Here is a 23,360-nt window from a genome sequence, read left to right as displayed (position 1 = left end):
ACTGAGTCAGCCTGGCACTGGGCGAACGTGTCTCTGACGATTAAACTTGTTGCACTTGAAGGCTTTTCCTCGGCTACACTTCGTGCAGTGAGACTGTTGTGAACAATAAGGGAAGTGTCTCCCCCTCCCTCCGGGCCTGAAGCTGCAGATGGCCGCCTGGCCCTTGAATTAGTCTTTTGTGTGTACGAAGGACAGTAATTTGGATGTTTGAACCCCCTACAGGAAGCTTATTTCAAAGTGAACAATTTGCCGAATAAAGACTAACTGGGGCCTAAATTAACTGGAGGGTGTGGTTTGAAAAGATGTTGATGAGCAGAGTGTGTCATTTTAGACAGATGGAACAGACTAGATAAATTGTGCCCGTTAGTCTCTCTTGTTCTGGAAGCACCTTGAGCAGCCTCACTGCCGTTCCCGCGTCTGCCCCCGTTTGCCGGCCTGCGTGGCAGGTACTTCCACGATCCTCAGGCTTCCACAAATTCATATTTATATTTCCTGGGTGTTCTGTTTCTCATCTGGAAAACCGATCCTGAGTACTATCGGCTTTTTTGTCACAGGACTGTCAGAAGCAAAGCTTCAAGTCAGAAAGGTGAAAGCCAGGGGCAGGAAATTACAAAAAGTGAGTGGCGGGGGTGGCGAGGGGGGAAGGGATGAGAAAGTAGAAGAGAAAATGCCAGCTGCTCTGAATTCACGTCCTTTTCTCTATACCTTTGGAATTGTGTTTTTTATCATGCTCTTCTATTTAAATAAACCATTACTTTCCAAGTGCTTCTGACTTATGATAGTGTTTTGATGACTTTCTAAAGCCGTGTTCCAAAGTCTCACCACAGTGCATAATTAGAATATATTGCAAGGATGTGTGTAATGCCTTTCTTCTCTCTGAAAATGAAATGTCACTTTTTCTTCTCTGCTTCCCTTTTCTCACAGATGGAGTGTTTGGAAGGTGCCAGAAGGTTCCAGCAGTAGACACACACCGCTATGAAGTGTCACCGGCGGTTCTGCAGCACCTGGCAGCCACCTTGCAGAAGCTCTCCCGAACAGGTAGGCAGGTGTGGGCCAAACTGTCCTGTCCTGGGCTGCTGGCCCGAGCTGCCTTTGCACCCAGCGTTCAGCAGGTGCTTTGCTTCTCCTTAAAGATCATGGGCCTCTTAGGTCGGGGGGACCAGTGCTGAGATAGAAGAGGGCTAGGAGCAGGCAGCCTTACTCCTAGAAGGTTCCAGCGGGGGTTCCCTTCGTGGGCTAGAGGTGGCCCTAGATGCTGCCGGGCGTCCAGGAACCACAGCAGTTTGACGGTGCTTCAGAGAGTAGGAGAGACACCTACAGGTCACGTGACAGAGACGCCAGGCCTCGGACCAGCCCCCCTCAGCCACGTGCAAGCCAGCCACTGATCAAGCCCCAGAAAGTCAGTTTGCCTCTAAATACTGTCATCATGCAAGTTTTTGTTATACAGGAGCTTCCTGTTACCTGTTTACTTCACAGGGGTGCTAAGGAGATAGTTTTAAAAATATGCTAAGTGAAGTAAGTCAGGTAGACAGAGAAAGACGCATATCATAAGATTTCACTCATGTGGAATTTGAGAAACTTAGATGATCATAGGGGAAGGGAAGGAAAAATAAGATAAAAACAGAGGGGGAGGTAAACCGTAAGAGACTCTTAAATACGGAGAACAAACTGAGGGGTGCTGGCGAGAGGAGGGTGGGGGGTGGGCTAGATGGGTGATGCGCGTTGAGGAGGGCACGTGTTGGGATGAGCACTGGCTGTCGTATGTAAGTGATGAATCACTGGGTTCTACTCCTGAAGCCAAGACCACGCTGTGTGTCAGCTAACTTCAGAATAAAAATAATTACAATGACTCAGATATTATTATACACATAATTATCACATACGTAATTTATATTATGTATATAATTTTTGAAATAGGGGGGGAAGCTGCATCCGCATGCTTAACATTACTATGCCCTGTTCCTACTACGGCAGTAAAGCCCCGTTTCCTGTGCCCTCGGAGCCTGGACAGGAGGCCCACTTGCAAACACAACACCTTGGTGTCAGGTGAGGGTCAGGGTGAAGCTCCTGGAGGGTGAAATTCGCATGTCTCGTGGTCAGGACCTAAAATGGCCCTGCTGGGGGCCCAGGCCTGGAAGGAGGGACCAGGAGAGGAACACGGACCTGAGTCCATACATTCTTTCTACATCATATCCCACAGAGCTTATCAGTGGCTCCATCAAGAAAAAAGTCTGTGGTCCAGTAGGTTTGGGAAACATTACTTGCTCCTTTCCTCCTTTTGAATGTTCGTGATGTATGCTGGTTCGTGAACATGCCGGAAAGTTCTGCAGTAAAGAATTACATTCATTCATTTGCTGCAAGTCATTGGACTATGGCACCCTTTCTCCCCAGGACACTAACTGTCCCAGGTTCAGGCAGGGAAGCAGAACCGCTAGGAGACCGTGTGCGCGATCAGTCACAGGGAGTTGGTCGTGTGCAGTCATGGGCGGTGATGGAGCATGTCTACCAGACTGCTGTCTTTGGTCTGGAGCCTGAATCTGCAGGGCAGGCAGTGGGAAGGGACCATGGGTGTGAGATGAGAGGTCGAGGACAAGGACGGACAGGAGCCCATGACCGTTCTCGTGGCCCTGACCTTGGTGATGAGGTGTCCTGCGAAAGTCAGCCCCTCGTCAGGATGCTGAACGTGCACAGTTCCCAGAAGCTGGATGGGACCCTGGGGGAAAGGGCAGTTGCTGGCAGCTGTTTACAGATCCGAGTGAGTGGACAGAGGGCCAACAACGTGTGTGAGCTGTAAGACGGCTGTGGTCATACAACACTTAGTTCATAGTAACCGAATTGTGTGGTAGCTCGGTGGCCTGTGGCCAAGCGTTCATTCTTGACTAAGGTATAGTAGCAGCCAAAAGCGGTTTCTTGAAAGGAGAGTAGTTATCTGCAGAGATGTGTGTTTGCTCCCAAGCCCTAAGGGTCTGCTCTGTGATTTGCCTCTGGGGCCTTCCGAAGGGCCAAGCAGCATCCGAGTCTGGTGTGCAGGTGTCTTAGCCACATATGTGGGTAGTTGCTACTTCTTCCCTATTAGGTCCAATCAGCATAGTTTCTAAATTTACTGACGTCCCATGCATGATGCTGTGTGGACAGAACTAAGTAAGGCCCTGGTGGACCAGATAATGACAGTGGTTGGGGGGTTGGGGCACCTGTGATATAGCACAGTGCAGGCATGTTGCTGACCTCAGCAGGTGAGAGCAGACAGCTTCTGTTGGTCTTAAGTATGGGTGTAGAGACAGCGGTCACCAGACTAACAGCTGCGTCGCGGGCACCATGGCTGTGCTGACTCCTCCGTCAGCGGGACCACCTTTGCAACAGCAGCACCACTTGGAGTCACCACCAGGTTAAGTTCATGATAATCCACTGTCCTTTCCTACAATCCACCTCTCTGGGCACAGGCCAAGCAGGAGAGTTGAAAGGGGCGTGGTGTCAGTCACCTCCCCTGCATCCTTCAAGTCCTTGACGGTGGCACTAATCTCCCACTAACCATGCCCTCCAGGGAGACCGTATCGCTTTTGGTACAAGGTTTTGTATCCAGAGGCTGTCCTCGGGCCTCTCCCACCAGAATAGCCCTGGATCTGCCAGTCAGGGAATCAGTGTGGGGGACCTGCCAGCCCCTGAGTGTGTCCACTCCAGAGCTGGGGGAATGACGACAGAGTGAGTGCGATCACCTGGCCTCTGTAAGCCCCTGCTCTGACTGGGGGGGCCACAGTGATGTTTGGGTTTTTCTGCTATTAGCGTCAGTTCAGAGTCAGTGTTTGACAGCCACTGAAGAGTCTCATTATCTCCTTTTCCCTGGGTACACACTCATCCTGGCACAAGGGCGCCGGTCCCTCTGGGGAAGGCTAGGAGAAGGGATCACTGTATGAATTGCTGACTTGTACCCTTCAGGGACTCTGCCCCAACCCTGCAGCTTCATTCCTGGGGCTCTACTCTATGACCTGGGATTGTGCCAAGTCTGGAAGTTGTTTGAAGGGCTGTGACTCTGTGTTGGTGATTCCAGCCAGACCTCAGTTCTGTAGACCTGGAACTTTCCTGCTTATGCAGGTCCCTAAGACTCTTGGAGGCCTGTCTGTCTATTCCAGTGGTAGGAGCAGTCTGCTCACCTAATCAGTAACAACAGTCTTCTGCTTGCTGCTCTGTGGTGACCACGTCCATCTGTCCTTAGCTCTTACATGCACCCCCTTGGCCCTTGCCACCTCAAGATCCCGTCGTCCCCTCTGCACTTAGGGATCCCAGGTTGAGGAGAGCTCTCCCACGGTACTTTCTGACCTGAGGGGGCATCAGCACAGAGCTCTTCAAGGGTGCTGGGGCACTCTTCTAAACTCATCTCTCATAGTCTTGGGGCAAGGCATATCCTCTCGAGCCTCCTGAGGTCATTAGCAGGTCTTACATGGCAATCCACTCCAGTGTCCCCATTTCCATAAGCCTCAGACACTTGCCTCTTTGTGATATAACAAGGAAATTCTGGCATCTCCACGTCATTTCATATGGACACCCCCTTCGGATGCCTGTTTATGTCAACCATTGGTGGAAACTGTTAAAGCTATTTCCAGCCCCCTAATCTAAAACATTGGTTGGAGAATCTGCACTTAGTGGCCCGTATCAACACATTTAGCCTGGTCCAATTTCTGTTCATTCCATCTTGATCTCACATACTTAAGAGCCATTCCCACATGTGTTGCCCAGGTTTCTGTTGGTGTAAATTGGCAAGATCATGCCATTCTTTGAGGGCATCTCTCTCTCTCTCTCTCTCTCTCTCTCTCTCTGTGCCTCCCCACCCTGGGGCCTGCTGGGACTTAAGTCCAGGTGTAGGTCCAGATGCAGTGAGAGGTGGTGACGGTGTGTCTGGGGAAGGCTCAGCAGGACCATGTGGGGCAACCACCTGGGTGGCTCAGACACGTTCTTCAGACAGGGTTAGCCTCTTTAGCAGGAGGGGAAGGAGGGCTTCTTCTGGCAAAGAAAGGTTGGTGGAACGGAGGGGTCCAGTGTCCCAACTTCCTTAGGACCTGCCCATGTATCTCTTTCCCAGTTTTCAGTGTTCCGTCCCTCCCAGATAATGCCCTAAAGACCCCGTGAAGCCGGGGATTCCGATGGCATCACTGCAGTCACACAAGGTTACACTGCAGGTTTAGTGCTCAGAGTGAGTCTGAGACATAGGAGCAGTACTTTGTGGAGGTGGTTAAGCATAAAGGCAAATAAGGTTTTTAATTCATAGATTTTATTTCTTAGAGAATGTTAGATTTACATAAAGGTTGAGCAGAGAAAGTCTTGACACTTTGCACATACTCCCTTATCCCCACCTCCCCAAAGATTTCTCGGTTATCAGCATCTTGGCTTGATATGGCATATTAGTTGCAGTTGATGAGTTAATACTGATACATTGTAATTAACTAATGCCATAGTTTACATCAATGTTAACTTTTTTTGGTCCACTCCATGGGCTTGCACAAATGTACAATGACATGTGTCTATCCCTACACAATCATACAGAGTACTTTCACTGCCCTAAAAGTCTTCAGTGCGTCCCCGTTCATCCCTCCCCCTAATCATCCGACCACATATCTTTTTACTGTCTCCCGTGGTTTTGCCTTTTCCAGAATTTCATGGAGTTAGACTTATACAATATATAGGCCTTTTCAGACTGGCTTCTTCACTTAGTGATATGCATTTAAGGTTCCTCCGTGTACCTCTGTTTTCATGACTTGATAGCTCATTTCTTTTTAGCGCTGAATAATATTCCACTGTCCGGAGGTACGACTGTTTATTTATCCATTTGCCTAATTAAAGGCATCTTGCTTGCTCTACCCAGTTCTCCTCTAGGTCACCCAATCCTGTTCTAGATCACCCAGTCCTGCCCTAGATCACCTGGTCCCGCCCTAGGACACCCAGTCCTGCCCTGGGTCACCAGTTCTGTCCTAGATCACCCGGTCCTGCCCTAGATCACCTGGTCCTGCCCAAGGACACCCAGTCCTGCCCTGGGTCACCCAGTCCTGTCCTAGATCACTCGGTCTTGCCCTAGGATACCAAGTTCTGTCCTAGGTCACCTGGTCCTGTCTTAGATCACTGGGTCCTGTCCTAAATCACTTGGCCCTGCCCTGGATCACCTGGTCCTGCCCTAGATCACCCGGTCCTGCCCTAGGACACCCAGTCCTGTCCTAGGTCACCAAGTCCTGCCCTAGATCACTTGGTTCTACCCTAGGACACCCACTCTTGCCCTATGACACTTAGTCCTGCCCCGTGACATCCATCTTGCTCTAGAAACCGCCCCCCACCCCCAGCTCTAAGTTAATTCCCTCTGGCTGGTCCTGGAGCAGGCTGTGTGAGTCTCTTGGGAGCCACCTGATGCTTCCCACCCAAGCTGGGAGATGTCTGGTAGGTGTGGGGTTCTGTCTTGGTGGGTCACCTCTGCTGCTGATGGCTGTTTGCTGCTTAGTCACAAGAGGGCACGTTAAAGTGATGGAGAGGCTCATGGATGTACCCTTCAAATAGCTTGTACTTACAATAGCCCCCTTTTGGGTCTGACCTTTCCTGTGACTGGGCACTCCTGGCCTCATCTCAGCCCCACACCAGCCATGGCCTGCGACTCTGGACGTGGACAAGGGTAGCCTCCCTGAGGGAGGCGGGAGTGGCTCTTCTCTTCCCCGCTTCGCTCCGCGCTTGCCCCCTCAGCACATGGCCCGTATACGGCCGGTCTTTCTGACCGCCTGTGAGCCCTGGGATGAGCTCTTACTGCCCCCATGTCTCTGGTGCACATTCTCAAAGATAAGGGCCTCTTCTTGGAGCCAGGGGGTCACGCCGGCCACATGGCGCAAGCAGTCCCCCTCCCTGAGTCCCCAGCCTGCCACAGGCTTTGCCGAGGGTCGGCTCAGCCGCATCACAGACAACAGGACACAAGTGCTGTGGCTGCACAGCTGAGCCTCCTAGCTCGGCTCTGCCCTGGGACTGCTTTCCAGGGTGCCCTCTGCCCCCTGATCTGTGATCCGTGACCTCTCTTTCCTGGGGCTGTTGGCTTTCTCAGGCTAGGAAAACTCATCCTCAAAACTTGGAAAAGGCAGATTCCTGGGCCCGTTCCAGTGGTTCCAACAAGGACTGTGGAGCAGGACCTGGGAATCTGTGTCTTCAGTAAGCACGGGAGAAACACTAAGACCGGAGGGCCCTTTGGTGTGTCTCAGCCCTGCGCCTGTAACCGCGTCTGAGGGCTCGTGCTGCTGGCCCTGCCACAGGCAGGGGAGACTCATGTTACCTCAGCTGCTAAGTTTACAGTTGGGTGATTTTGGCATATTTTGATTCTGGACAGTATGGCTGCCCCTCTGGGTGTGGGCTGCAGTACCTTCACTCCCATCAACACTTGTACACACATGCACACATCCATGTACACACACACACACGTGAGCACACAGAAGCGCATGTATGAGCATACACAAACACGCACATACACGTCCATGCACACGCGTGAGCACACACAAACACGCACATGCACATGTCCGTGTACACACATTTGTGAGCGCATGCACAAGCACGTATGTGTATAGGTACACACATGAGCACACACACGTTCACGTGTGAGCACACACAGAGGCATGCAATCCATGTCCATGTACACACACGCACGTGAGCACATACAAGCATGCACATACATGCCCACTTACACACACGTGTGAGCACACACAAGCATGCACACACGTCCATGTACCTGCACATGTGTGAGCACACACACATGCACACACATGCACACGTGTGAGTACATGCACACATGTGAGCACACAAACATGCACATTCACCCACACACATACGCTCATACGCACACATCCATGTGCACACACATGCGCGAGCACACACACATACACATGCACACATCCATGTACATGCACACACGTGAACACACAAGCACACACATACACGCCCACGCACGAGCACACAAGCGCATGCATACACGTCCATGTACATACACACATGTGAGCACACACAAACATGCACATACACATGCACATGTCTGTGTACACACATATGTGAGCGCACAAACACACATACATGTCCACATACATGTGAGCACACACAACCACGCACATACACTTCCACACTTCCACATGTGAGTTCACACATGCACACATGTGAGTACTTGCACACACACAAGCACACACACAAACGCACACACATGCACACATGCACATGTCCATGTACACACATGCGTGATCACACACACATGCACTCACATGCGCACATCCATGTACACTCACATGCGTGAGCACACACACTACCACGCACATACACACGCACACACCCATGTATATTCACACGTGAGGACACACACAAACACGCACATTCACACACATGCACTCACACACATCCATGTACACACATGCTTGAGCACACACAAGCACACACATGTCCATTTACACACATGACTGAGTGCACACACAAATACACGCGTACACATGTGCACACACATGAGCACACACAGAAACACACACACACATAAAAACACATGAACACATGTATGTGTCCACACCACTTTGGGGTCCTCCATCTGACACTTGTTTCCAACAGTGCCATGTAATCCAGAACTTTTTCTCAGATATTTTCAGTCTGTTATCTAGTTTCTTCCTCACTTGTCCTTTGGATGTTTTGGGTTTTTCACCTTGGTCATGCAAAGCTCAATACCATAATAACATCCTGGAGGTGTTGGGAGTGTATGTCTTACTCTAGGAAAAGAATCTCTAATCCTGCTGGTGTACTGAACTTGGTTAGCCTGATATGAGATGGTTTTGGGGAAGGGAGCTTCTTCGGAATCCCTTAAAACCATTCCATCCAGGTAGCTGCATTTGAAGTACAGCAGGTTGTATGTTTCCGTACATCAAGGCTGCTTCTTGGCCATATGGTTGCTCGTCTCATTGACAGCTGCTTGCACCGCCGTTCAGGGGACTTCCTCATGAAGAAAGAAGGGAAAATGGGCTTTAATTGTGCAACTTTCTTTTCCAACGTAAATATATACATCAAGGAAAAAGAATGTGTTCACTTTCTATTTACCATTCTTGTGTCCTACAAGAAGAATGCTCCTCATTGTTCTCTTGTGTATTAAATTTTTAGAAAATACATTTCACTTCTTCTGACAAGCCATTAAAATTCAGCATTTAAATGTCACTCGTTGGCACATAATTTGCTGTCATGAAAACAACTATGGATTTATTTCTTGGCAAGAGTCTCCTGTTGTATTGAGCTGTATGTCAAAACCAAAAGCAAAAAAGCAAAGTTAAAAAAAAAACAAACTCCAACACAGTTTTATAATTCCTTAAAAGAGAATGAAAAGAAATCATCTAATGCTATGGAATGGAACAGAACACCAATATGGGCTGCAGTGATTTCCAGATGTGATGGCCTTCTGCACAGGGGTGGGCTGTGGGCACTGCGTTATGTCCCCTGCTATGCCAAGATGCTCTGTGCAGTGGGGCACGTAAGCCTAGCTTTGCTTCCTTCATATTCTTCCTTGATCATTCTCTTTGCTTGCAGTCAATCTCCACTTACCTGTCTTCCCTTGTTAGGAAACCCCCTTACGCTCCTGGAAATTGGAGTCATTCCTTCTTGCTGAGGTCCAGCTGAGGCCCACTACCCCTCCGAGTTCCAGGCAGATTCGTGCTGTGGGGTGGAGAGACGGAGAGGTGCACGTGGAGGGCACGTACAGTCACAGTGATGATGTTTGTCCTTCTCAGGATTTTCATTATATACAGTTGGACATTCACACGTGGTGGGAACCTGGTGGAGGGGCCACTGAGGGTGAGTGGTGTTGGAGGGGGTGGAGAGGCCATGAGGGGGTCGGTAGGCAGGGCAGCAGTCACACCTCAGGCCCAGAACATAAAGAGTGCTCGTGAATTGGTGAGAAATACAACCCGCTCAGCCTCACAAGAAATTAGAAAAATGGAAGTTAAAATCACAAGAGGTTATTTCATTAACTATAAGATGGCAAAAATGAAAGAATACGACATTCCCAAGTATTGACTTGAGTCTGGGGCAAATTGAAAATTCCAAAATTCCAACCATTTTGGAAGCTGTTTTGCCAACAAAAAAATGGGTTAAGTGAATACCCAAATCACAGCTCTCCACTTCTGGTTATGGACTCCAGATTGTATATCTATGCTCCGTCTGTAACAGGCATTGCTACATCTGTGGTAATGAAAACCAATGGAAGTAAGCTAAACCTCCATTAGCCAGGAAGAGATTCAACGCTGTATGTAACCGGGGTCAACAAACTGGAGGCACGTGTATCAACGTGCCTGCATCTCACAAACATGTTGAGCAAATAAATAAAGCGAGGTCATACAGATTATGCAGAGTCTGAGACCGTGAACATGAAAGAGGAGGACTGTACTGTCTCCTGGTTAGGAGAACTCACACACACCGTGCACGTGGAGCGGGGAATACAGGACGTTGAACACAATGTGGGGATAGTGGTCACCTCTGGAGTCAGGCAGAGTGAGCTGCAGTCGGGGGCGGGGGGCTCCGATGCAGCGTCGTACGTTGTGTGTCTTAGGTAAGACAGTGGTGAGTGCAGTCTGTTTATCAGATGGTTTTATTCCTTTTTGTATGCATGAACCATTTTGTGACACGGTAAATAATAGAAAAGCCAACAGTGTAAACACAAGGCAGTTTAAGAAGGGACTAATGAAGAAAAGAGCAGAAAATAAGGAGTAGTGAAAAAGAAGTAATGAAAACAGCAAGAACATACGAAAAACCCAGTTCTTTGAAAAGACTTATAAACCAGAGAGACTTCTGTTTGGCCAACAACAGTACTGCAAAGGAATAAATACACAACACTTGGGAAAAGGGAGCATCACTACAGATAAGCGGAGTTTAAACATCACGAGAGAATACCATCACCAGCCTTGTTCTAAGGAATGTGAAGAGGCAATTAAAAACAACTATAAACCATAAGAGTGATGCAGAATGCCATAGAACACTTGAATACGCCTGCCGTATACGTAAAAAGTCGTATACCTACATTTTCAAAAAGTTGGTTTTGTAAATTCGGTGAGCATTGTCTATATCCATAGTGGGGTATCCATGTTGTTCACAAAGTGTCTCTCGTGGCGCTCTCCCAAACATAGCACGAGCCATATGCAGCGATGAGGGCACACAGCTGTGGAAATACGTGGTCACAGAGCTTGTGTGACTTTGAACCTGGCACGTGCAGTATGTACACATCGCAGCCCAAACTTTGCAAAAGCCTTTGTGTGACTAAACACTGACCATCACCTTCTGTTTGCTAAGAATCTGCCTGAACCACATTTTCTTTCCAAGTCCGTGTTTGCTGGTAACATCTCCTCCTCGGCTCAAAAGCACCCCTTCTCGCTGGTGAATTTTGCAATCAAAGGAGAGACGAGAGGTCTTAATTAAAGGAAGACCCCTTCTGCGACAAGCATTTTCTCTCTAAAGAAAGAGAAAGAATAGTCAAAGTGGGCTTGCAGTGTGTGGGCTGAGGGTTGCCGAACTACAAGGAAACATGGTGTGGAATGACCGGACTAGCAACGTCATTCACATCGCAAAGGGGGCCTCTCTACCTTCCTAAAGCATTCTTGGCACATTTCCTTCGAACAAAGAGCTCCCCTGGTACATTTCAGAATTGGTTTCCAGATTATTGACATCAGGACAGACACATGAAAGCCGAAGAGTTAGTTCTAACTCTTCTAAATGTTGATCGGTCTGAAATTAGGAGAAAATAGGCCTGTAGTTTAGAACAGCAAATACGATCAATTTTAAAGCTTTATTTTTCCACAGCTCTTCAGAGCCGTGATACCAGAAATGGCATAGTTTGTGTCTGTTCCTCTAAGAACTCCATTCTGGGAGAATCAGTCTTACTCTGCACACTGCACTTTCACCATTATCTCTTAAGGAACAGAATGACTAGGAAATATATGTCTTTGGGGGAAAGGATCTCATATTTTCTATGATATTCAAGGACTTTCAGAACTTCTGGCGAAGGACAGGGACTTCTGGCCACACTCACTGGGCCCTCTGGCCATCTCACTGCCTGTGCCCGGCTCTCAGTGTCGTGTCCAGGGAGCTACCACCCTCCTGGGAGCACCAGGGGCCTGGGGGCCCCGGAGCCTCCATGCCCACCTACCACACACTGCCCTGCCAGCAGCCTCAAAAGGGTAGACAGCTGGTCATGAGAGGATGGGCCAAGAGGGTTTAGACTGACACAAATTGATCTTTCCGTGTATGTAACTATCGAGTCACGTCAGCCATGGGATCTGATAGTGTGCAGAAGAGAGCTGCAAGATGATGGTTTGGTAACTGGCACCAGATACAGCAAACACCCGTGGAAGTGTGGAAGTTTGGTGCAAGTGTGGTGAAGTGCAAAGTGAGGCAGGGTTTAGTGGACACACATCCCAGCTCTCGGCAAGGCGAGCAAATCACACGGAGGCAAGTGGAAGCCGCCAAGCTCTGCGTCCCTTCAGCCTTGGGCTTCTCCCCTCCTTCCTCCGCTGGAATCACCCCCCTCACCAGTTCCTCCGCTGATTCTCCACTCCAGTCCGCCTCCCCTGTCCTGTTGAGTGGCACGCCTCCTGTGGCTCATCTAGACACATTTCTTTCAGGAATTGACGGCAGACCATCGCATGACTGATTCTCAAGGCAGAATAGAGGCAGAAAACAGAACTCTGTCTTCTCGAGCTGGGATGCACTTAGCTGACACCAGAGTGAACCTTTAATTTACATGAAAGACTACAAATATGGGAACCAGAAATGAAAACTAAGACTTGTCACTTAGGGGGCAAACCAAAGTCATTCTTTATATGCATTTGAGAATCGAATTGTTGTCTTTTAGAAGATGCTTACATGTCAAGAAATGTTGGCACAATATATACTACCCCTGTGATTAAAAGGTAGGTTTCTTAACTTTTTGAACACTGTAAAAGCTTGGATTTTTTTCTCATGTGAACTACAGATTTTGCCTTTTAATTTTAAGTGTGAAGTCAGATAGACTTCATCCCTTTTAAAACTTGAAAAGCTGAAGGCTTGATTTAGGTTGCCACATCCGGAGGCTGGCCGGCACCTGCTTTTGAGCACCCTGCACTCTGGAGCGGGACCATCATCGATTCCTGGAGGCTTCATTTCCGATGCGCCAGAGTCTTCTCCCTCGGGAGAGTTAGGTGTACCTGCAGGAGAGCAGTTGAGGCCTGTGAGACCTGGACGCTTCCCAGATGGCACAGAACACCTTGCATTTCTTTGCATTTCTGAAAGAAGCGGGAAGGTGGGGGTGGGGGGCAGGTCCTTTTTTTGGAAAAAGGAATTTAGAATGAAACCTCACTCATAGGTGTGTAGGTCACGGGGCCAATCAAGCTTCTGTTCGCATTACGGGTTTGTGTACTACCTGTCTTATCGAATAAAAGCCTTTAGACTCAGGTGGGCAGATAATTACAAATGGATCCTGGACCTCTTATTTTGGAAATAGTTTTTATCATCCTCTTCTTTCTCTCCCTCTTTCATCTCTTCTTGAGTTAAAACTTTCTTGTGATTTTGTAGGGTTCTGGGCATGTCAGCCGGTCATATGAGTAAACGTCAAAGCTGTATGAAGCAGTCACTTTTATTTGAAGTCAGGAATGGAAGTATAGGGTCAGGAACATTGGTACGTGTTTTCAATACTGTATTAGTCCTCTAAAGAGTTGTTACAAGGCAGGAGCCACACACCAGGCAGCAGTGGCACTGACGTTCTCGGCCGTTCTGGGCTGTGTTCTTGCCACAGGACACGCAGCGAACCTCACGTTTCAAGACAGAGGCAGGTGGATAAACGCCTTTGGGAAAACATTTGAAACCAACCAAAACCAAAAATTTCCACCAAAACTAGAGGGGCTCCTAGACCTTAAACAAAGAATCAAAATAAAGCAAAACAAAAACGAATACACTCCCCTCAAGGAAGTGTGGTTCCCTACCACGACTTTGTCTGAATTCTCGAGCACGAAGACAGACGCCATCGATGATACCTAGTAACAGAGCTAGAGCCACTCTAGAGAAAGTCGTGTTGGAGCTCAGGGAGCTGACACCGGGAGCTGCAGTTAGAGAATTCTAGAATGCCACACAAGTGGAACCTGCTACTGGCATGACCCAATGGAACAGAGTGAAGATGAGCCTCTCTCTCTCCTTGTGGCACTGAATACCCCACCTCCCCTCGACCTGGACGTGCCTCCCGCTCCTGGGTCAACAAGCCCCGCTCCTGGCCAGGAGTCCCAGACCTTATCCTTCAGTCCTTGGGAATCAGACACCACTTTCCCCACCTGCCTCACAGGTATTCCCACATCCAGTCAGCCACCATTTATGGATCGTTCCCGCTGTTACTAGACATGAGGATGGGTTATCACAGAAGTCGGTAACAGAATGGTCCGGTGCTCCATCGAGCAAAGTGAAAGGGGCTCACTAGACAGAGCATTTAAGGGTCAAAGTGGGCTTCTCCGATTGTCACAAATGCGTGTTCGTGCTCACCGTTTCCCTGAACACCAGGAACTGGTTCCGGTTAGCTCGTTTCATGTAGCAGACGGCACTGCAGGCTGACCTCCGGCCGCCAAGGTGAATACTCAGTGTCCTTCGGAGGCCGGGGTGAATCCAGCCTTGTTGGCTGTAACTCCCAGGCTCAGAGCTGGAGTTCTTCACCGTCTCCACCCGCCCAAGGGCCCCTCTTCACATCCTGCAGCTGAATGGAGAGGCCACTGTGGTGTGTGGTGGGGAGGGAATGACAGGCCACAGGAGGAGAAAAAGTGGAGACAGGGCCAGCTCTTGGGGAGGAGCCCCGAGGATGGAAGGAAGGGCCAGGAAGGCACCTGCCAACCAGCAGGCGGCCTCCCTGTCAGAAGCGGCTCTGGATGGTGGAGGGGAGTGAGGCTCTCACTCTGCTTCCTGCGGGGCCCATGGGGAGGTCAGGAGCCGACTGGGCTTTGCCCCTGCTGTCCAGGAGGTGCATGGCAGTCAACCACTGGCTACTCTTTCTTGCCACCTTTTATTAAGAAGTGACCTTTGGCCCTTGGAGTTTCTCGTTTCACCACAGTCGTCCTGTCCCTTCAGTGTGGACATGTTTGCCTAGCAGAAGACTCCCCAGTGCCCTTCTCGTTTGGCCCCACGGGGTCCCCAGTGCCCTTCTCCCCACACGGCCCTGGCAGGGGCGTGATGACGGGTTGTGCACAGCGGCTGGGGAGTTTCACCAGGCCGCTGGGAATAGCTCACATATTCAGCCGAGAGCAAACGAAACCGGGTACAAATGGTAAACATCAGAACAAAAGTAAAATTGAGAGCAGGGCAGGCATTACCGAGATGGCTAGCACGCGCTGGGAGGGCGTTGTCGCCCTCTGGGTATTTCAGTGCGGGGTAACGGCAGCCTGTGGGCTGAGGAGGCCGCCGTGGTAACGTGCACAGACGGCGGGTTAGGGACACAAGATGCACACGAGGTGTATCAGAATGGGTTGCATGTTTACACCCTCCTGTTCTTGCGACGCGGTATTGCCGTCTGTGTACATATGCAGTGGAAGTTTTCAAAATTATTCATGTCTGCAGACGCATAGCCTTTTCCTGCCTGATCAGGAATATTCTGGCAGAGCGGCAGGATGGCACGTGAGCTCCTGTGGAGGTGTGTGTGTGCAGGGAGAGGCCGGGAATAAGTGAACATTAAGGGGGTGTAAGGGAAAGTCCTCAGGGGAATAGAGAGGAGGGGCAGTGAGAAAGATCTACGAGTTTAAGCAGAGTAGTCATGAGCCCCGAGTTGTCCCATGTGCTCATGAGGAAATGTGTAGACTGTTTGTAATGATTTCCAGTACCATCTGTAGTTTTAGTGATCAAGGGCATGGGCCTGAATTCAAGTCCCTAGTCTTTCCCTTGCTGCCAGCGTGATGTGGGCGGGATCCGGCGCAGCTAGCTGTCCGTGCCTCGGCGTCCCCATTGGCACCGTGGAGTTATGCAGTTGTGCAGGGAGTGCTTAAGTGGTTGGCTGTTTGTTATTGTTACTCATTTAAAACGTAGCCATTACTGAGCCATGTGGGTTCAGCTTACACGTGGCTCACACACGTGAGCAGTGTGCATTGGACACACCCATGAATACCGATAAATGGCGTGTACGTGTGTGTCCGTGTCCTGGGGGAGAATCCGAGAATGTCTGTAGTGGCGATACGGTGACCTCAACGTCAGCATGGATCGTCTCTTTGAAGCAGATTTTAAGCATGTAATTGATTAACTTATGACCTGCTTTGCATTTCCTTAAACTAAAAAAATGTTTTACAAGCAGAACACAATCATTTTGAAGAAAATGCCGGTTTTTACAGTAGGCATGTGTTTGCTCCTCTAAGACGTGGAACCAGAGATGACGACGGTTCTAGGGAGGCGTGTGGAGGCGTTTGGGTCCACGTTCCTCACGGTTTCTGCTTTTGTGGGTGTCAGGGAGACTGCTGGGCAGCGGGCCGCGGCTTTGCGAGGCCGGGGAGACCGGTAACCAGCCACGCCGTGGGCCGCGGTGCTGCCCATGACTGTCCTGGGCCCGCGGGGGACGGAGATGGGGCGGAAGCTGGTCTCCACACTCAGCCGTTGCTCTCCTCTGGCCTCGGAGTCTGGGTGACCGGCTTGAGATGACTCGTAATTTTCCTGAACGGGGACTTGCTTTCCTGCTGTGGACGCTGCCTGAGATGCTCGCTTGGTGTCCTGTGGTGAATATAAAATCATAAGTGACATGTGCCACTGTGGTTTCTTTTGTGTATATAGTTGAACATGCCCCTCAACGGACTGCGTGTCCCCCATTTCTACATTTCAGTGCACTTTCCTCCGAACAGGTGAAGGCCCTGCTGCTGGAGACAGGGGAGAAAGACACTGACAGTCTGTGTTCTGGCTGCGGAGCTGGTCACCTGTGTCACCGCATCTAATACCCAAAACATCTTCCAAAATAAGCATCATTATCTCAGCTTTACAAACGTGGCCAGTGAGCCTTAGGAAGTCCTCGTACACCGCCCAAGGCTCTTGCTCTCTACCCCCCAGATCCGTTCTCTGCCCCACAGCTCACTCTGAAGCTCCACATTTATTCTCAAAGATGTCTCTTCGCCCTACATTTCACATACAAAATATACCTGTTTCCTCTCACTTTTGGTAAGTCAGTCACTTTCTCAAGACAACAGAGGAAAACTGGTTACTCAGTTTGTTTTTAGGGTTATGTGTTTATCACGCTAGGTGAGAGAATTTGTCTAGAAAAGGCGGAAAATGCATCCTGAGGCTTCCTCGGGTAGATGTCTGATTCTTCCGTTTCACGGCTCGTAAAGAAGGACAGGACCACTCCCGAGGGTAATTGGATTATTAATGACAGGGACTGTATTCACAGGCTCAATCAGACCTTACTCAAGGCTTTTTAGGGAGGAATCCTGAGGCCTCCCTAATCAAAGGCCAGAACCACTCCTCAGAATGCAGCATCCCCTTAACCTTATCCAGAGAGGAACCTCTCACCCTAGACAGATTTCTTACAAGAGGCGAGTTTCTGTGAGGCCACAAAGTCTGGGGGGTGATGGCTGGGTTTTGAGCTGGGAGGCCCAGTGTGGAAAAATGGCCTCTGCCCCCTTTAGCATGTGAACCTGTTAGGGAAGATGTGTCTGCAGGGCCGTCTCAAGAAAACCTGGATCGACTCTGGTTTTATGTGTTATTGATTCACAAGCCTTTATGGAGAGCCGTCTTTGCCAGGAGCCTAGACTGGGGACACAGCTCCTAAAGGACGCGGTACCCGGGTGACCGCTCTGGTTCTGGTTCCTGTGTTGCTGTTTGGAGGTACGCGGGGGAATGAAGAGCCAGCACTCCAGGGTCAGAAGAGCTGGGGCCCCTGTTCCCCCCATTCCCCGCTCCGTCCTCTGTCACATCGGGAGACTCAAAGAGTAAGGGGGATCATAGGGGATGATGGGCATCGTGGTGCTTTATAAGTTATCCTTCCTGTGCTCACCACTCTGCCGGCCTCCAGGGTTGTGGGTGACCCCGCTCTCAGTGAAAGAGCACTACGCATGCACCCCAGCATTCTCACTGGACTCTAGTGTTCAGGAGTGCGTACGCGCTCATGTTCTATGTGCTTCCAAACCACAGAAAGGTGTAAATGGAAGATGTGATGAAGAGTGCATAGACAGCTCCGAGTGTGGCTGTGTCCCTGCACCGGCGTGTGTGCGTTTCTGGGCACTCTGTCCGGGGTCTGGCAGACGCTTGGCCGCAGGACGGCCGGCATGGTGGCTGCTCTGGCCTGCCGTCTTGGCCTCCTGTCTCTCCTTTCACCCCCAGTACGCTTCTGTTTCTCTAATTTGAACTCTCTCTGTAGAAAACACTTCCATTGTTCCACGTTTGGGAAAATTTAAAAATTGATATTATAGTCTTCAAAAAGAAAGAGGTTTGTGATTTTTCTCTTGTTAAGTTAATGAACTGGCTTGGAGAATCTAGGAAGGTGGAAAAAGCCAAAGGCCGCGTCTGAGCCTCCGTGTGGGCGTCCTTCACCGCTCTTCCTCCTTTGTCATTCCAGGCTCCTTTCATCTCCTGCTTCTCTTTTTATCTGCTCTGTTCTCTCTATAAACCCTGCTCTTTCTCCCTTTATCTCAATACCATAATGAAAGGCCTTCAAAGACCGAGTTTCAAAAAACATCCCCCAGAGAGGGCCAATTAAATACATAAAGACGGTTTGTGTGTAAAGACTGGAGTTTTCAGGGGTATGAGATTATCTTGAATTTCCAGGTGGAGGGCGGAAGCTGGGTCCTGCCCTCTCCTTCCTGTCTCGTGCTCGGCAGACTGTCAGAGCACCGTGGGCCCCTGGGACCCTGTTGCACCCGGGGCCTCTGACAGCAGGCCTCCCCCTCCTTCTGAGCAGTGGCTTTCTTAAGCTGTCACTTGGCAGGTTTTAAGAGAGTGCTGCCTCCCTCAGCCTGGGCTTCTGCATACAAGAGCTCCAGCTTCTGTCCACGTCCCGGCGTCGGGGACAGGAGGGAAAACCAAACGTGTGGGAGGCTGCAGATTTAGCTCTGCCATGTTCTAGTTGGGATGGCACCTGTGTACTCATGCAGTCTGTACACAAAGTATTGGATAAACGACTCAAAGCCTGAAACAGGGTCAGCTACTTGAGAACAATTGGTTCTTAAGGACCTTGGGCAGTTCAGGAGCCGTGGTGGAACAGTCAGGTCATGCCAAGGTTTGTAGAGCCGAGTACGCTCAGTGAGGTCAAGCTCACACGTCAGCTCAGATTGGGAAGCGAGAGGTATGGTGTTGCTTATCCGTCACGTTGATTACTTTTCAATGCTGTGATTGGACCTTGGCCCTCTCTCTTCCAGAGGAGATGGGAGGTCACCCAGTAGGAGGCAGGTGGTTCCTGATCTCAGTTTCCACTGTTTGGGTGGTGAGAAATTGCATTCTGGAAGGATGTTCCCTTGTTTTTCTGGGATCACCACACGGGGAGGCTCGAGGAGCCGGTGTGGGCGCCACCCTCCCCAGGGCCTCCTCGGGCCGCCCGGGTGCGCGTTGTGCGGGGTGACGCCTCTGAGTGTGACAAACGTCTGACTCTGGGTAACACCCGGGCAGAGATTCAACCTTCCTTTTATTTTACCGAACGTGCAGGGGATGCTCTCCTCACACAGGTGCTTCCCCTCCGGTGCTCTCTTCCTGGGAAGGGTTGCGGGCTGGACGCCATCCAAGGCCTGCGGCGCACTGAAGCTTCTCCTTGTCGGAGAAGGAGCGCTGGGTGAGAGGGAAGGGCAGGGGGCTGCCGCCCAGCTCTGTGGTGAAGGAAGCGGCCACCCAGCCAGCTTCGTCCAGCCATTGTCCTTGTGTGTGCGTGAGCCCCCGTCAGGGCTTGAATGGGTGTGTGGTGAGTCCTGGGCGCTCCTTTGCCCATAGGTCAGGGAGGACGAGACATGTGGGTGCCAGGAAGGGCAAAACATTGGCGGGGGTGGGGAGTGGATCACTTTCTTTCTTTTTTCCAATTCAGTTTTGGAGACAGAACATTCGGGACGAGGAGGGGCTGTTAGACTACCGCACGCGGGCAGTAACGGCCGGTGTGCCGCTGGCTCCAGAGCTGGCCACCACCGTCATGGGAAGTCACGCAAAGGTGTCGTGAGGGTGGTCTGACCGGTCCAGGGGCAAGGAGGTGAGGTGAAACTTGGGACAGCACAGGTACCTCCAGTCAAACCCTGTCACCATCACCCGCTCTTCTCTTGCTGGTGTCCACTGCGGTATTTACCGGATTGAGTTCCTCCAGGCGGTGGACACGAAGCTGTGGGTCTGGGCCGCGCCTGGAGGGAAGGGTACAAGTCGGGGCGGGCGCGGAGCTGTGCCTCCTGACCCGGGGCAAGTTCTTGGTGTGTGCGGTGCTCCCATCCAGTGGTCAGGGGCACCTCAGTGCACAGCTGATGGTCTGAGGGCACTTTTTCAAAGCCATGGCCCCACCTCCTTGACACTCTGTCTTTAAACAAATGTAGACGGACACTGTAGGTGAAGGTGCACGTTCCCGTCCAGAAGATTGAGGTTTGGGACCTGAGAGGGTCTTCATGTGCACGTGTGTGTGTGTACGTGAGAAAGGACGGGGTGGGGAAGGGGGCTGCTCTGGAGGTTTGCTGTGATCCTTACTTGTGGGGACTCAAGAGGGTCAAGCTGGGCGACAGGTGGTGTGTGTCCCGCCACAGCTGGCTGTCCACGCTGTCTCTGGTCTCACAGAAAGACGCTGTGGCCAAGGGCGTCTCAACTCCCAGGTGAAAACACTCCATCCACTGATTCCCTGGAGCTCCAGGAGTGGCTTCGTGTGGGGATTTTGGAAGCTTCACTTTGGCCAGCGGGGGTCGGGTTCGTTAGGAGGAAAGGTCCTGGGATGGCTACACAGGTGGGGAAGGGACCAGGCCTCTGGGAGGGTCTCCTGGGGCCTGGTGGTCAGCGAGGCCTCCAGGAGGGAGCTGTGCCTTCACGGATGGAAGGGGCTTACAGGTGGGAAAGAACCCCAGGGAAGGAAGAAAGCCCGGGTGCGGAGGGAAGAGGTGAGGTGCACCTGGGAACGGACACTGCCCGGTGACACCACGAGCACCAAGGGTGCAAGGGTGACACCAGCAGAGGCTGGTTCCAGGATTTCAAGGTGAAGGGAAGGATGACGAGCAAAGTGGCGTTTTCTGGAGAGCCAGGTTTGCCCTTCCTAGAACAGCAGACATCCTGGTGCCTTGTCCCCTCTTCTGCAGGGAAGGTCTCTCACGAGGCTGCCCCACCCCGTCCTCTCTCCTGGGGGTCTGGCCTGGAGGCTGTGCACCGGGAGGTGCCCGAGGCCCGGGCCTGGCACCAAAGAGCAAAAATTACTCATAATTACACGCAATTAGCAATTTTAAATTATTAATGGTGGTGAAAGAATGTGTCTATTCAACAACTAATTTGTCGTAATTTTTAGTAATTGAAAGTAATTTCTAGCAATTAAATCCTAATTTAGTGCATTTTCTGGGTGATGCCCTTATTCAAGGGGTGCGTCTGATTGTACTGTTGGGCGCTTTCTTCCAGGCACTTTGTGCAGTAAACTTTGCTGGGGAGGATATTTGGAGGAACAAAATAACCGAATCTTGGAAGCGTGGCAACAGCAAAGACCCGCGCGCAACAGGGGAGCGAACGCCTGTGCCTCCTGATGACGCGGGCCTTCCCAGAGCCACCCCTGCTCTTGGTCTGCTCAGAGTCAAGTGTAGGGGCTGGATGTTGGGAGGGGACACGGCACCGGGCTGGCACTCGGGCGTGAGTCCAGGAGGGGCGTCTGGTCACGGTTCGCTGGAGGCGAGGCCTGGAGCGAGGGCACAAGAGCTGGGTTCTCCTAATTCACAACTTCCCTCCGCTTTCCTAACCCCCACCTCCGGGGCAGGTGTGCCCAGCCGCCCCCAGGAGTTAACCTAATCAGGGCGGATTTGCATGTGAAAAGCAGCCTGGAGTCTTTGTCTACTTGAGGAGGGGATCTTATCCCTGATGAAAACTGTCATCTCTTTTGTCAAGTAGCAAATAAATATTCTGACTAAATTCTTCAGAAATGAAACGACTTGGTATATCTGGGAATGTACTTTATTCCCCTTGCAAATTAGTCATTTTAACTATGCATGACTTCTTCCTACCACCCTGGGTAGCAATTGAAACTTGAATGTGGTTACTGCCTTTCCATATTTATTTTCTGTCGGAACCGTGGATCCCGGCAGCTAAAGACACAAGATGAAAGGCTGGCCGCGGTTACACACGTTTCTGTCATTTTCCTGGGCAAATCCGGACTTCCTGGGCAGCAGCCCCGTTCTGGACCGCGGACTGGGTCACAGACCCCGCCCCTCCCAGTCCTGCAGGCCAGCGAGGTCGTCCTCTGCCCCCCTGGCAGTCAGTGTCACCACTGGCTCGCACCTGTGCTCAGGGCTGTCTCGCGCAGTCTTCCTGGGCCCCGGATCCTTTGCCAAATCGGAAAGCCCTCCCTGCACCTGGGCCTGAGCTGTTCAAGGCCCAAGGCCACCGCTGCTTCGGAAAGTCCATCTCATATGGCTCAGGTGGGGAGTCTCCACCTTCTCAGACCTCGCATCCTATTCACGGCAAATATTTGGTAACGCCTTCTCTCCTATGCTTATATGAAGTCAATAAGTGACAGAATTCCCAACACGCAAGAATGTTAAAAAATGAATATAATGCTATGATATAAAGGACAGTAGGAAGAAAGATGAGTGATGACAAACAAACACGCATTTTGATACGTGTGTGCCCGAACGGGCCCAGCCGAGGACAGAGTGAGGCGCCTGGTGTAGAGTCTCGGTGGACCGGCAGAGCCAAGTGCAGACTGTATCCCTGTGTGCAGTGGGGTCCAGCACCATTGCTGAGTTGCGATAGGTACTCAGCCCACGACGGACGGGAGGACGGAGCTCCTTCGGGGGGCTGCAGTCCTGCTCTGAGCTTCCGGACGAGGACTGTGACCCCGGCGGGCACACTGCTTTGGGTCTGTTGGCCCTCCCTCCGGGCCCCCCGTGAGGCCCAGAGAGAAGCCAGCGTGACCCTGTCTTGTCTTCGCTCCGCTCACCGGCTCTGAGGCCAGCAGCACCTACTCTGGTGACTTTTCCAGCTTCCTGGCGGTGTTGGTGATGCCGCCCCACACACGGTGCTGCGGCAGGTTTCACCGAGCAACCCTGTTTAGTACGTTCTGCCCGCAAGAAGGTCCTCCCCCCACGGAGGAGCCCACGGTGTTCCCGGATCGTTTGTCAGGGGCAATTCCGCGTGGCAGCCTGGGAGCTTTGGCGAGCTCTGACCTTTTCAGCTTGTGTTGATTGGGTCTTTCTGAGTGGAAACAGCAATTGCACCTGCCAACATCT

The 23,360-nt window shown here is 51.1% G+C and overlaps 1 protein-coding gene across 5 annotated transcripts in view; it reads left to right on the top strand.

Annotated features, from left to right (window-relative positions):
- PTPRN2 (protein tyrosine phosphatase receptor type N2) overlaps positions 1 to 23,360 on the top strand; it is an 805,581-nt gene that overhangs the window by 224,555 nt on the left and 557,666 nt on the right. For 4 of the 5 annotated variants that reach the window (XM_043590047.1, XM_043590044.1, XM_043590046.1 and 1 more), the window contains one exon: positions 925 to 1,038. In XM_043590047.1, coding sequence (XP_043445982.1) covers positions 925 to 1,038 — 114 coding nt within the window. Of the gene's footprint in view, positions 1 to 924; positions 1,039 to 14,130; positions 14,324 to 23,360 lie in introns of those variants that run through there. The other variant, XM_043590042.1, reaches the window with a different exon arrangement.

This window comes from Prionailurus bengalensis, chromosome A2 (assembly GCF_016509475.1).
Source record: "Prionailurus bengalensis isolate Pbe53 chromosome A2, Fcat_Pben_1.1_paternal_pri, whole genome shotgun sequence".
NCBI classification, from domain to species: Eukaryota; Metazoa; Chordata; class Mammalia; order Carnivora; family Felidae; genus Prionailurus; species Prionailurus bengalensis.
This window is presented reverse-complemented; position numbering and strand designations above follow the sequence as displayed.